Genomic DNA, 13,758 nt, shown 5'->3' with positions numbered 1-13,758 from the left:
GTGCAAAGCTGAAGCCAAAGAAAGGAAAACAAAAACCAAAATGTGAGGGACATTTACATTTATTCAAAGGTTAAAATACAACAACAGGTTTTCAGAAATGTTACAAATGTAAAAACAAAATCAAAGATACTCCATGACTGATGAATGTCACTCACTCATCAGTGCTGAAACTTTGAAGGCATTAAAAAACAAAACAAAAACAGCAAACTTTAAACGTTCTGCTTAAGTGCCTCAAAGAGCAGAGAAGGTTTCATCGACGCAGCAAGCAGCTTCAGCCCACAAACCTGAACAAAAACCGAACATTTAGCTTTTGTTGAAAGCAAACGTCGAAAGCTTGGAGCAAGGATCCAAAGACTTCTTCTTCTTGGCACTATTTTCATCTTCTTCCGTTTGTCCATTTTCATTTGCCGCTGCTCCTCCTCCTCCTCCTCCTCCTCCTTCTGCTCGTTTCCTCTTCTTCAGATCTGCCGCGTCTCCCGTCGGGCCTTTTGCTTTTTCCGTCCATGACTGAGCGAACAAAGAAAGTAAAAATGAAATAAAAGAAAAGGAACATGCAGTGCACATGTTAATTACCGAGCAGGACAAAATGAATTTGTATTGTCGTCGGGTTTCTGTCTGGGCTCCAAACACCTACAGGATGATGACACACACGGACACTCGGGCTGCAGTTTAAATTGCATCCTGTCATGTATAATCACTATTGACAGGCTGCATCTCTTTGGCCTGCTGGCTCTTCTCCTCCTCGTGCTCTTATTTATTTATTTATTTTCCCCTCTCTGAGCTGAGACAAAAGGAAGCACTTTGCTGGATGTAATGGAGCCGGGATGAATCATCAGGCCTGGTGAGTGGACTGGCCACACAAACACACACACTCTTCACCTCCATGAAGCGCTGCCATTAACCCCACGCATATTCAAACACACAAACAGAGCTGGTAGACGGTCCGAGCTGTGACGTCTCGCCTTTCGCTTTATTGCATTCAGACGGAGTAGAACAAGGTTTCATGCTAGACGTCTGTCTAGATCACGTATGTGTGTGTGTGTGTGTGTGTGTGTGTGTGTGTGAGAAACACACAGTGATAGAAATGAGCCTCAGGTTCATATTTGTTCTGTTGTGTTTAATTTGCTCAGGACTTGAACATTTGTCTACTTTCAAAACAGTTTGGATGCAAATACTTCTTATAAACCACAAATACTCCTTTAAAGAAAAAAGAAGAAAGAACAAATATCACTCTGGAATTGTCCTTTAAAAGCAACTAAAAAAAAAAAACAACTGTATGGCCGCTTGTTCTCCTGCAGTTCGCCGTCCCTCACACAGTATTATCATAAGATCAATGCTTTGTGCCCTCGCTGCCAAAACACACTCGACAGGGTTCCCAGGCAACCGGCGCCTCCCACCCTCCACCCTCATTCACTTCCTCTTTTCTTCCATTCAGCTTTCTGCTGAGAGTCGTGATGTATGCGGGGTCACAACCTGGACTCTGCACAAGCGGGCTGACGTCTGTTAGCACTCAGGTGGATGAAAGGATGAGGAGTGTAATTACTGACATGAGCACCTTCATTTGTTCACCTATCGACTATCGAGGCAGCGAAATGACATCTGGTTAAAAAAAAAAAAAAAAAAAAAATCAGTGGAAATCATGTGACCCCACAGGACTGTGTTGAGGCTGCACCTCCTCCACCTGTCAGGTGTGACGCACATCATCAGCAGTCTGTCAAGCAGATGTCTGATGCTGATGATGATGATGATGATGATGTCTGTTTTACACATGCAGCAAACACCGTCGCGCTGCTCGCAGTAACGGCATCTCATCAGGGGAAGTTTGAGCCAAAAGTTGGATTTATCATCTTTATCTGATTAATCCATCCATCCATTTCATGTCGTCCGGGTTGTGTTAATGTAAAGCATCCCTGGACTCAAAAACAGCAGGATGTTGTTAGGTCTCCTGCATATTTTGTTCAGGCTGCCTTTTTACTCTTCATTAAAACACACGGTAATCAAATTTCAAAAAATTATGTAACTGACAGCGGATATCACAGCCGCCTTCCACACTCTAATGGATGGGTTTCTCTGGGGTTTTGCTCTCAGTTTGTTCTTCAGGGAAAACAGCTCACTGTACACATTTAAATCCCTTGTGAGGGAGAAAATGAAGGACACCGTGATGTCCCGTTGGACATATGAGAAACTGGGCGGAGTTTCAATGCAGGTGAGAGGAAAAACGTGTCATTTGATTTTGAGGTGAACTGTCCCTTTAAAACGTTCTCTAACTTATACCAAACGCAGAAAATCAGCACGTCTTAGCTCAAAAACAACGGACTGCACCTTCAGGCGGGATTTTAAAAGTAATTACCAGCTGAAGATAAGATGAATAACAATAAGCTCGAATAACACGAGTTCAGGGCCTCTCAGTCAGCAGACTGCAAATTATTCAGGACGACTACATACCAGGCGCTCCTCTGCTGACAGCGTCCTGAAGCGCCCCATGGCCTCTTTGATGATGTCCGTCTCCTCCAGGTCTGGGTGGTCAGCTGTGATGCTCTTCCTGTTCTCCTCCAGCCACAGCTGGAAGCCCGTCTTGGGCCTGAACACACGCAGTCAACATCACAACCCGAGTCAGTCCGCCACGCGGCCTCCAATCAAGTCATTTCAAAGGGTTCGTTACTCAGGTCGTACGTTACCTCTTATTTTCAGCGTCTTCTGCAGGCGGAGGCGGGACGTCGCCCGCTGGCTCCGTGTTCTCCGGAGGCCTCTTATTGGCTGCCTTTGTGCCAGTCATCTGCAGCAGAGTGGACTGAGTCTGGAGAGAGGAAATTATAAGCAGAAATACTTGATGAGTAAACAGGCGCAGTCTGCAGGTTTCATCAACTTAAACGCATATGCAGATGATTTGCTGTTATGCTGTGAGCATTTCTGAGACTACGACACCTTTGTCCTGGGTCTGGGGACTAGCGGTTTCAGGACGGGCCCTTTGTTTGGTTTCCCTGCAAGTCCGCTGAGGGGACCAGACTTCCTGCTGGACGTCATGCTGTCCAGGATGTTAGTCACACGAGGCTGACCGGACGAAGCCGATGGTTTCCCCGAGCCCAGCACCTGCACACATCCCATCCAGATGTGCATCACCAAACATGTCCGCCTCTCTCAGGCTTGCATCCTCACACTCGTTTCGCACGTTCACGTCCAACAGAGCTGCCATCACAACAGGTTTAGTTCTTACCTTGAAAGGGTTTGCACGTCCACATTTACCAGCTGCAAAAGAACAAACATGCATGAATACACAGGAAACTATTTAACCATAAAGGCTGCTGGAGGGGTTTACTCACTTGGGATCAGAGACGGTTTCTCACGTGGATCAGCTTCTTTAGCAAATGGATTCACACCTGCAGGTTGAGTCACACATCAGACACATTAGACGCCATCACTGACACCTTGTGCTAAAAAGGAAGCTGAAGAAAGAAGCAAAAACTGACGCTTTCTGGTTTCTGCTGCCTCTTCGGTCTCCATCTCCTGTCCATCCTCTTCCTCCCCGAGCTCCTCTCCTTGCTGCTGCTCCTCCTCCTCCCCCTCCTGGCTGTAATGTTCTCCTGTGACCCCGCGCTGGTCATACCTTATTCTGGTCATTAACCAAGTAAGCAAAAACAAATTAAGAAAAGTTTGTATCTCGGCTTCATCTCAGTTTCACACAGCAAAGTCAGTTAGATCTGAGCTGCTGTTTGCTTAAATTTACTTTCATGCTAATAAAATATTAACTCACACTCAAGTAACCGTAACTATTTTCATTTTCTATGGGTGATTTGATCCAATTACTGGAGGTCCTGGCTCAAAGCTCAACTCAACCTGATTTAATCAGCACAAAATCAAAAAAACAACATTTTGTTTGAAGCGGTTTTGAACCCTTTAGAGGGATGAAAAACAATAGTCTTGACTCATCTCCAGATGTGTTGTGAATTACCCAGAGGTCCGTCTGGTGTGTTGTGACTCCTCTTCCTCTGGCTCTTCTTCCTGCGTCTGATTGGCTTTCTCCAGTGCCAACTCGCTGAGCCGCTCGGCCAGGGCCATGCGCCTGGACCGGGACGCGTATCGAATGGCCAGAGTCACCACGTTGTGAGTCATCAGCTCTGCCAGCTCCACACAGCGAAACTCTCTGTCCAGCTTACAGGACAGCTGGAAGAAGACGTCGATTCCACGTCATTTAATCCCTCTGAAGGCGTCAGAAGCAAACTGCAGCGGCCACAGAAAGTTTTCATACTCACCGCAAACATCTTCATGAGCAGCTCCTGCTGCTCCTTCTGGGATCGACTCTGCCCATCCTCGTCTATCTCGTAGCCGCTGGACGACAGGAAGCTGTAGTGGTTGTGGAAGAGGACCGAACGCCAGAACTGCTCCTGGAGGACGACAGAAGACGACAGGCTGAATGGAAACCACGCACTTCCACTTTACATGACAGAGACGCATTTCCCCGTTTATCAGCTTTCAGTATCAATAACTGTGTTAGAAACCTCCATCTGTCCTTTCTCTGTGGTGGTCTGACACAGAGGCAGCTTGAAGGGCAGGATGGCCACAGCCGGTCTGGGCAGGGTGGGGGGGTACCTGGAGCCTTTACATGGGATACACCTGACAGGACGAGAACAGGCTGGATTTAAGAAACCTCAGAAACAACAGCACAAACCAAGACCAGAAACCAACCACAGACCAGAAAATCTAAGCTCTTGGCGTGGTCTTTTTGCATATCGTAACCTGCCGATTACAGTTAGGATTTTTTTTATTTACAACCAAACGCTCATGAGATTTCACGGTGGTGAAAATCTAACTCTGCTGCCTTTAAAATTTGTCTGAGCTACCTGATCCATCCAGGCTGAAAAACCAGGCGACATTCACCTGAGCTGCTGAGGGTTCTCGTGCACTCCGACCACCCAGTAGTGATCCGATTTACTTTTGCATGTCTCTCTGGTGTTGCACACTGGTGTCCACGTGTTGCCCAGGGAGCGATTCAGCATCCGGACCACGCCTTCCGAATCCACGCAGCACGGCGTACCTGAGGAAGCAAAACGCCGCAGTCACCTTGACAGTCCAAAGACCAGGAAGATGCTGCTTCGGTTAAGAGTTTTTAATCACTTCTATTAATTTATTTTGCATAAACAAGATCAGAGGAATGTTTCCAGGAGAAGTAAAAAACATTTTTCTTGACAAACTGACCCTCGGCACTGAACCCCAGCCAGGACAGATGGGATCTGTGAGACAGCGGGAGGGGTTCGCCGTTGATGAGCTGCTTTTTCCGTCGACCCAGCTGCAGCAGCTGGACACCCAGAGCCTGATCGCCATCAAATCCTGTAGCTGATGATGGAAAACACAGCACACGCACCAACGTAAGGCCTCGCTGAAGCTTCAGCACAAAGAAAAACTGCTGTTCATGAGTGAGTGAGGCTCTGATCCAGTTGCAGTGTTGTGATAAATGCAGAATAAATAACGACATGATATTCATTTACTGCTTGTATCTCTGCCAGTCAAAAGGCTAAATGCTGCTGTAGTGTTCAAGAGTGTTTTACAGTGTAGACAGGAAGCTGAAATTGACTTGTTGCTGTGTTTGTTATTCACTCTGAAAGTATTTACAGAACAGCCTCAGAGTGTCAGGTCAAAGTTTACGATCACAGGAGCATAGGAGCAATTTTCTTAACTTTATTTTAATGTGAGTCGGTTTCATAATGAGAACTCACGTCATCACGAGCAGAGTCACTGATACAGATTACCTGGATGATACTCGTACTCATGACAAATATGTTCTGCGTATGAGATACTCGTGTCAGCAGACCAGTCAACCCCACAGTGAAAAGAAGCTGTAACGTCTATCAGTCACCATTACAGTTGTGTTAAACCGATGAGCGGATTGCGTTACAGTCTCTCCTCTGCTCTGTGCGTGTGTCTCACCGCGGTGGTAGACGACGAGCAGCTGCTCTCCATGTCCGACCAGGCACACCGCGGGCCCCGGTAAGCTGAAGACCTCCCTCTGGACTCCGCCGATGGAGAAGAGTCGGAGCATCAGTGAGCTGGTGGCCACCGCCGCCCAGCCCTGACCCAGACACAGCGCCTTCACGTCCTCGCCCTTCGGCAGGTCCACCATCCACTCCTTATTGGTGTCCCATGATGAGAAGTGGAGGCACTGAAGCTTACTGAGAAGAGAGGAAGAGCAGGTTGAAAAGACTTACCGAAAAGAGGGAACAGTAAAAGAGGATCGAAGGAGTCTTACCTGGCGAGCTCGTCCGTGCTGGGGCAGGCCAGCAGTACGGCCTCCTGGGAAAGATCAGCCATGGTGTGACCCAGCGAGTTGGTGAGGTGCATGGCGTGGTGCACGGCCGTGTCGTGAAACTCCACATCGATGGCGTTGTCCTGCTCATCATTGTAGCTGCGCACTATTCCCACGGAGTTCCACATCTGAGGAACAATTGTGTGACAGGAAATCGTTTTCTTTCTTATTTAGTTCAAAGCACAGTTCATTTTGGAGCAGCAGAGCTCATACAGCTAAAAAGAGCAGATTCCCTGTCACGTCAGCCTACGCTCTGCCAGTGAGTCCTACCATGAAGCGGTGTGTGAGATGTGCCGGGGTGGAGCCTGGCTGAAAGGCCTTCTGAGGAGGCGTCGGCAGGGGCCCCTCATAGACGGGACGCAAAGGACCCGACGGAGCGGCTGCAGGCACGACGGCGCTGCCCGTGTCGTCATCGTCCCCGAATTTGCCCTGACCGAGCCTCAGCGATCCTGTGTCTGAGTGAAGACACGGACAGAAAGATAGAATCGTTTTTAGCAGACAAGAAGCACAAAAATTTTACACGCATTTTGCCTCCATTCAACTGAATCTGGTATTCAGACCAAAACAAGTCAACAAGCAGATTCATGAGCTGCTGTTTTTATTTTTTTATTTTTAATTAATGAGATTAACGTAAAGAATGAAGAGTAAATTAAATAAACATGTAAACAGAAATTTTTGGTAACAAAGAGCGACTGGTTTCAGCCTCTCAGATGCGAGGAAATGCATCAGTGGACTCTGATCTCCTTTCACTCACCCAGAGAGTTCTCATCGTCCAGGATCGCCCCTCTGTTCCTCACCCGCCCCGTTGCAGGCATGAGGAAATCGTCGTCATCGTCGTCGTCCCCGGCGACAGCTCTCTTCAGCGGCGAGTTGGTGTCACTCAGTCCTTCGTCCATCACTCTGTCGTCATCGTCGTCGAACAGGTCGTCGTAATCTTTTGCTGGATTTTTAGTTGGCGGCTGCTGAGAGTCGAGAGGTGAAGGTATTTAGCATCAACACAACTTGTTAAAACGCTGAGGATCTGAAGTCGTATTTGTACTGTTTTGCTACGAAAATATCAACGGGATACGACGAATGCAGATTTAGAGACGGGCGATGGTCTTGAATGTGGTTTGACATTCTGAGTCTGTAGAAGCATTTAAATCCCGTGATGTTTGAGCAGTACCTCGGCGGCGGCGGTGTTGGAGGTGTTGAGTCCGTCCAGCAGGCCCAGGCGGCCCTCGGTGTCCGTGTAGGCGATCTGACTGCCCGACGGATGCCAGGCCAAACAGCACACAGTGAAGCCCTTCTCGTGTTTCTGTCTGCAGCAGAGATGAGAGAACATCAGCCGCAGTGATCCTGGACGTCTGCTGACCCTCTGAGCGACTGCACCAACCTCCAGGTTAGCTTCACCTTCATCTCCTCCTGCCCCTCTACGCCCCCCAGCACCAGTACCAGAGCAACATTTTTCCCCCAATAACTTTTTAGTTATCTTTGTCTTTATTTGCTATCCATGTGCTGCTGTGACAATGCAAACCTCCCCACTGTGGGAATAATAAAGGACCAACATAAACACATTTTTCTACAAAGATGTTTGCTTAGTGCTTCATTTTGTTTTTTAAATATTGTCTAAACACAAGCAACTGGACAAGAACTTAAAATCCAAACATACTTAAAGAGGCAACAGTCTGATTAAAAGGTATTAAAACATGCGTGTTGTATTCAAAATAGAAAACTTTAATGTAAGTTGATTTCTTAGTCTGAATGAATCAGTTTCAGCTGCCATTTTGGATAGAAATGTTTCAATTATGCGTTCATGTTAAAATATAAATATATAAATAAAATATAAATCTATGAGCCAATACATCATTAATTATCATTCATTTTTTCCCTCCAGCTCTCCATTAGACATCAGAGAATGAACTCCATCCATCCATCTTCCATACCCGCTTATCCGTCAGGGATAAGCGAGGGGGGGCTGCAGCCTGTCCCTGCTGACCATGGGCGAGAGGTGGGGTTCACCCCAGACTGGTGACCAGTCAGTCGCAGAGCTGACACACACACAAACAGACAACCTTGTGCACACACCCTCAGGGCAAAGAACAATACCCAGTTAACCTAATGTGCCTGTTTTTGGGATTGTGGGAAGAAGCCAGAAAACCCAGAGAAAACCCACACAGGCACAGGGAGAACATGCAAACTCCACAGAGAAGGGCCCAGACCGGGATTCGAACCTGGAACCCTCTTGCTGTGAGGTGACAGAGCTAACTCAAGATGTTAATTTCTCCTTGGTTACAAAATGGAGGACTGCCATGAAGTCCACTGTACCATCTGAGCTCACCTTTCCACACACAGCTTGCTGCTGATGTCCCACACGGTCAGTGAACCCCCAACGCTGCCAGCTGCCAGGTACTGCCCACATGGAGACCAGGCCACCACGTTGACAGGCTGTACAGGAAACAGAGCAAGAATTTCAAAATAAGGACAGCAACCAGTGTCAGCAACTTAAGATTTTATCACGTTTCTGTCACGGCCGCTTTACCGTGAGCACGTCTGTAAGTTCACCTGGACCTCACCTGTGTCAGCAGGTCATCGGACAGAGTGCTCACATGATCCCAGGACCCTCGCTTGTACAGGTGCACCTTTGTGTCGACAGGAACTGCCAAAAACTGAGCGCGTACACACACAAAAACAGCATTTTGTTATTTTTGTTATTATGATCCCTCTGGAGGAGCTTTCTGCTGTTTGGATCACAGTCAATGGTTAATCAAAGCTGGATCACAGACCTTCGCCATCGCGGGCTGCCAGGCCAGGCGACACAGCGACTTTGCATTACTGACGTCATTGGTCTTCTGCAGCAGAGGCCAGCTGATCACCTGCGTCTGAAAGGACACAAAGGAAATCAGCATCTGACTGACTGACAGACAGTTCAGGAAAATACAAAATTAAAGGTGGTGTTCCTTTCTTTACCTGCTCTTCGATATTCCACACCACGACGGAGCCATCACAGCTGGCAGACGCCTGACAGAGACAACAGAACGACGGTCCAAAGTTAAACCCACACAAACACGAGCAAAATATGAACCACAGTAACCTGCAGCAACCCCAAAGTCTCATAGTGTTCTAAATGAAGATGGACGTTTTGGTCTGAACAATTAACAGCAAAACAATAAACAGAAATACTACAGTAATAAAACTTCACTCGAGCCACAAGCCTGCATGTGCCACCTGTTATAAAGACAAACTGTTACGGGTATAAAATAACGAATCTGGGCTTTGAAAATGTGCCATCCAGACGTGATATCAGTCGTTTGTTTCAGTGAAACCACTTGGAAATTATCAAAGGAAAGCAAACAATAATAAATCCTGCAATTACAGAGGTCCAGCCAAAAATAAATACATGACACGGCGCCTGAACTTTTCCTTTGGCTAATGAAAATGAAAGCTTTGCAAACACTCTGCAAGCAGTAAAATTAATCAGCAGAGATTTTGCACACCTGAGTCTTTTTTTCTACTCGATTTCTGAAAACCCGTGTAGGCCTCTTTTTATTCACCAACATGTCATCATATCATCTCAAAAAGGCAGAGCTGAGTTTTTATATCAATCAGCACACAAACATTTAACATCCAGAGGAAACCGTTTACCCACCAGGAAGTCATCTTCCGGGTCAAAGGCGACACTGAGGACAGGCGCTTCATGGCCTCGGAGTGTTTTCTGTTGGCTGCTGTCTGACACCTCCACCACCTTCACCATGAAGTCACTGGGAAAGCAGAGGAACAGAGCATAAACATGTGCAAACCGGCACGTGGAGGAAATCTGCGCTCACACGTGACTGCCTGCAGAATCGAGGGAAAAGACCGCGTCAGCCGGCCGTGAACCAACGCGAGGGCAAATTACCAAATCAATGAAACGGACAAGCAAAAGGATCCTGATTTCCCTCCAACGTCCGTCAGAATGCGGACGCCACATCCGGCTTGACAGCCTCAGACGCCTGATATTTTTTTATTTTTTACAATCAATATAACAGCAGAAATTACCAGGATGAAAAAAGCTGCATCAATAAGCCACCATGCTCCGCGCTTTTATTGCTGTGATAAACCTGTTTAGGGCAAATCAATTCAGGAAGCCAACAGACGTTTATCTCCAATCAAGACTAATCAGAAACAAATTCAAAGTGCTGCTGTGTCTGCGAGGTGGAAATAACATTCAGGTACGCTGCTGTGCGCAGGAACAACAACACCGGACATAATGACATCACAGTGCGGTTCAGTCACAGTTTACACGACGCTGAACACAACTGACACGTTACGCACGACGGCTTCAGTGGCCGCCGCAGGACGACCTGCAGCGGACTCCATGTCCACGGCTTGACAAAGTAAATGTGACATTCGCTGGTCTTCCAGCTGGGTTTTGTCTGTGGGATCTCCTCGCTGGCTGTGAAAAAGCGAAGGATGAAGCTGCCAGCTGGACATCCTCATCGCTGAACAGATTCTTAAAATGCCTGTTTATTTTTTCACGATTTCAGTCCACATGGGGTCCTAAAACTTCTCCATAATGTTTATGACTAGACATTTTTCACAGTCATGGACGAGACTGTGCTGAAACCAACTGGGCTTTGTAATTACAGGTGAGCTTTCAAACACTTTGAAGCAGTTCATTAACTGATCAGCCTGCCAGCTTTAGCAAAATTTCTAACGGTTTTAACTTGAGAAACTGCCTGTAGTTTCATCAAGTCCACCTGAACAGGACACAGTGACCTCATAGCATCTAACGCCACACACAACCACAAATTATTGGTTTTGTATGGATTAAACAAACAACATGTGACGTGTTAATTGGGGACTCTGGAGGTCCTAATGGGGCCTTAGAGCAAGATGAGCCATCGGCCGTCGGTCTTGAGTACCTGGATCCGGCAGCCACTCTCGAGCCACTGCTGTTAAAGGTGACGTGTGTGGCGTTGGTAGTGAACCGGGTCAGGATGCCATCTGGGTCGCCGTCAGGAAACGTGTGGATCTGCACTGTGTTGTTGGAGCTCGCCGTCACCAGCTTGCCGTTCTGTGGCAGAAAGAAGACATCTCAATCCGCCGCTGACAGCTGCAGCGTCCATATGTTCCAAAACAGTCTCGGTAGAAACCGTTATGTGTTGGAAAACAAGCTAAATGTGCCAGAGGGCGGCAGGTGACCAACCTTTAGCGCGAGGGAGTACACCTTTTCTCCGACGGTGATGAACTTTGGATCGTCATCGTCCAGGCCCTCCCATATCCGAACATCTCCATCATTTCCGCCGGTCACAACAAACCTGAGAAAAATGATATCATGGTCAGACGTTGGCTTCAAGGTGCAAGAAACAAGCTTCTGACTGTCACAACTGATGAAAAGATTTTCATTTATTTACTACAGTGGAACATGACGATTGAGACTAAGAGCTCAGTTCAGTGTGCTGCAGTGTTTTTAAGACACACACACAAAAACACTGTTTTACTGTCGGTTTTCATGTAAACTTTGTACCAGCTTCATCACACCCACCATGCAGCACAATAAGAACTTTAATACTGACAAATGAAGGTTATTCCAGTCCAGCGTCAGCACATTTTGTGCGTTTGATGGTCTTCTGTATGTACACATTCATTTATTCTATTTTATTATTCTTCAAGGTCATGCGGTGGATCACGGATGGAGCAGAAGGCAGGAGACGAGAGAGGTGGACGCCGCTGACTGAAGACGTTTATTAAGTCCAGATCAGTGACCGACTGTGATGTTTGTCGATCATTTTCTAGACTAACTGATTTGTGCTACCATTCATTACACAGCAATTTCAGTTGCTCTTTCTGCAAAAGGCTACTGACCCTGATTCAAGACATTCAGTTTATCTTGACGATTTGTTGTGAAAATACTAAAAGCACTGAACAGCTAAGGTAGATGCAACTGAAACATTTATGTTGAAAAATCTGAACAACTCCGAAGAAGATCATAAACAGACTTTTCAACTACTCACACAAGACTGTGATCACATTAAACTGTATAATCACAACTCAAAATGAAGTGTACAATAATGTTTAGAGATGAACGATTAAGTGATCATTTGTCAGCTATCCAGTTAATCACCAAATTAGTTTGATACTCCATCTGTTGGTTTGAGCAGAAAAGTCAAAACTGTTTCAAGCTTCTTAAATGTAAAGAAAATATCTCTAAGTTAAACTAAACACATGAAGACGTCATCTTGGGCTCCGGGAAACGCCAACACCAAACAACTAATTGATTAATGGAGAAAATGATGGACAGACTCATGCACAAGGAAAATAGTCGTTACCTGCAGCCCCACTGACGTTAATGTAAAACACAAAAGGGCAAATGAATGAGCATGGAAGCTTCAGGGATGTTAACAAACACGTTCAGATGACATTTATGTGAAAACACACACAGACAGTAACTCGTAACAAGAGGCAGCGTTAGCTCAAAGCCATCAGAAGATGTGACTTACTTCCCGGTGTCATCGAAGCAGACCTCGGTGTGTCCCTCCGAGTGGCCGTAGCGCATCGGCTTCCTCTCACAGGGCATTTTAACAAACCGCCACACTGCCGAACAGAAAAACCAGAGGAGAGATCAGTACGCGAAGCCCAGACCACCATCTGAAGAATACACAGAATACACAGGTATCCTCTGGCCTGCCGCTATGTCGCGTTAGCTAGCTGAGAGGCTGAGCTAACGCTAAAAATACAACCGAACTTTGTTAGCTGGCTGCTAATTCAAACCCGGAGCTCGGATTAACAAACGGAGTTTCCTACGGGACTCGTTAAAGTCAGACGAGCCGAAGAAGTCCTCTACCCGGTCAGGACTGGAGAAGACAGGAGGATGACAAACTTACAACTTCCCCGGGTGACTCCGCAGACTCGGTGCTCTGTTCCTAAATCTCCCGCGCTGCGTTGAAAACAGGGAAACGCAGCGTCACAACTCCCGCCAGCTACGTCATGACGCAATTCCCGACGTCCCCAACGACGTCTACGTGAAGGGGAGATTTAGGACTTGAGGAGTTTTGTGGACTCCGTGTTCTTTTATTTTTTGATTTGTATTTCGTTTGATTGTTAGTATTTTTAACTCATTTGCAGTGTTTGTACTTTGTTGTTGTAAAATATCAGATTTACACATTTATGCTACCGTACACGTGCTTCACAGTAAAAATATTTGAAAGAGAGAAAACTTCATGAATGTACACTTTACATCGTGAATAGTCATGAATTTTACACACAAACGTGTTTGGAGAAAATAAAATAAGTTGATGAACTCGTCTCTTCCCATGCAAAATGTCTCAAACATTTTCGCAGTGATCCTTTTCTAAAGCTGGATCACATCTCATTTGTGAGTTTGATTACTGCAACAGGAAGTTCTCTGTTGGCAGACAGCTGAGTGTCATTATTTCACTGAACTATAATAGTTTACCAGAATCAGTAAGAGTGAGAGTATGGAAAAAGCAGTCAGGTGT

The 13,758-nt window shown here is 46.4% G+C and overlaps 1 protein-coding gene across 7 annotated transcripts; it reads right to left on the bottom strand.

The window, feature by feature from the left end:
* Positions 1 to 43: 43 nt before the first annotated feature.
* Positions 44 to 13,274, bottom strand: wdhd1 (WD repeat and HMG-box DNA binding protein 1). 7 transcript variants are annotated; one of them, XM_046395537.1, is made up of 26 exons: positions 13,144 to 13,274; positions 12,760 to 12,853; positions 11,466 to 11,577; positions 11,182 to 11,333; positions 9,927 to 10,038; positions 9,248 to 9,298; positions 9,064 to 9,159; positions 8,854 to 8,946; positions 8,619 to 8,725; positions 7,464 to 7,599; positions 7,053 to 7,260; positions 6,569 to 6,753; positions 6,242 to 6,426; positions 5,923 to 6,164; positions 5,194 to 5,331; positions 4,876 to 5,032; positions 4,497 to 4,611; positions 4,251 to 4,382; positions 3,950 to 4,161; positions 3,468 to 3,610; positions 3,321 to 3,377; positions 3,215 to 3,246; positions 2,926 to 3,090; positions 2,679 to 2,797; positions 2,446 to 2,581; positions 44 to 507 (listed from the first exon to the last, which is right to left on the bottom strand). In XM_046395537.1, the coding sequence occupies exons 2-26, from the start codon at positions 12,834 to 12,836 to the stop codon at positions 304 to 306; spliced, it is 3,366 nt and encodes a 1,121-aa protein (XP_046251493.1). In that variant the 5' UTR covers positions 12,837 to 12,853; positions 13,144 to 13,274; the 3' UTR covers positions 44 to 303. The 7 variants fall into 7 exon arrangements, with proteins under 7 accessions (XP_046251493.1, XP_046251496.1, XP_046251498.1 ...); XM_046395540.1 differs by having other exon boundaries at positions 7,053 to 7,257; positions 12,760 to 12,856; positions 13,144 to 13,255; XM_046395542.1 differs by having other exon boundaries at positions 7,053 to 7,262; positions 7,469 to 7,599; positions 12,760 to 12,856; positions 13,144 to 13,255.
* Between the last annotated feature and the right edge of the window lie 484 nt (positions 13,275 to 13,758).

This window comes from Scatophagus argus, chromosome 1 (assembly GCF_020382885.2).
Source record: "Scatophagus argus isolate fScaArg1 chromosome 1, fScaArg1.pri, whole genome shotgun sequence".
Taxonomy (NCBI): domain Eukaryota; kingdom Metazoa; phylum Chordata; class Actinopteri; family Scatophagidae; genus Scatophagus; species Scatophagus argus.
The sequence above is the reverse complement of the archived record's forward strand: the minus strand, read 5'-3'. Positions and strand labels throughout refer to the sequence as shown.

What these genes read in the sequence shown, in the direction of transcription:
- wdhd1 (XM_046395537.1), bottom strand. Translation starts at nt 12,836, where the DNA reads ATGCCCTGTGAGAGGAAGCCGATGCGCTACGGCCACTCGGAGGGACAC. An exon ending in GGACGATGAGAACTCTCTGG is followed by an intron (nt 6,754 to 7,052) that starts GTGAGTGAAAGG and finishes GTCTTCACTCAG; the next exon opens with ACACAGGATCGCTGAGGCTC. An exon ending in CACACCAGACGGACCTCTGG is followed by an intron (nt 3,611 to 3,949) that starts GTAATTCACAAC and finishes GTTAATGACCAG; the next exon opens with AATAAGGTATGACCAGCGCG.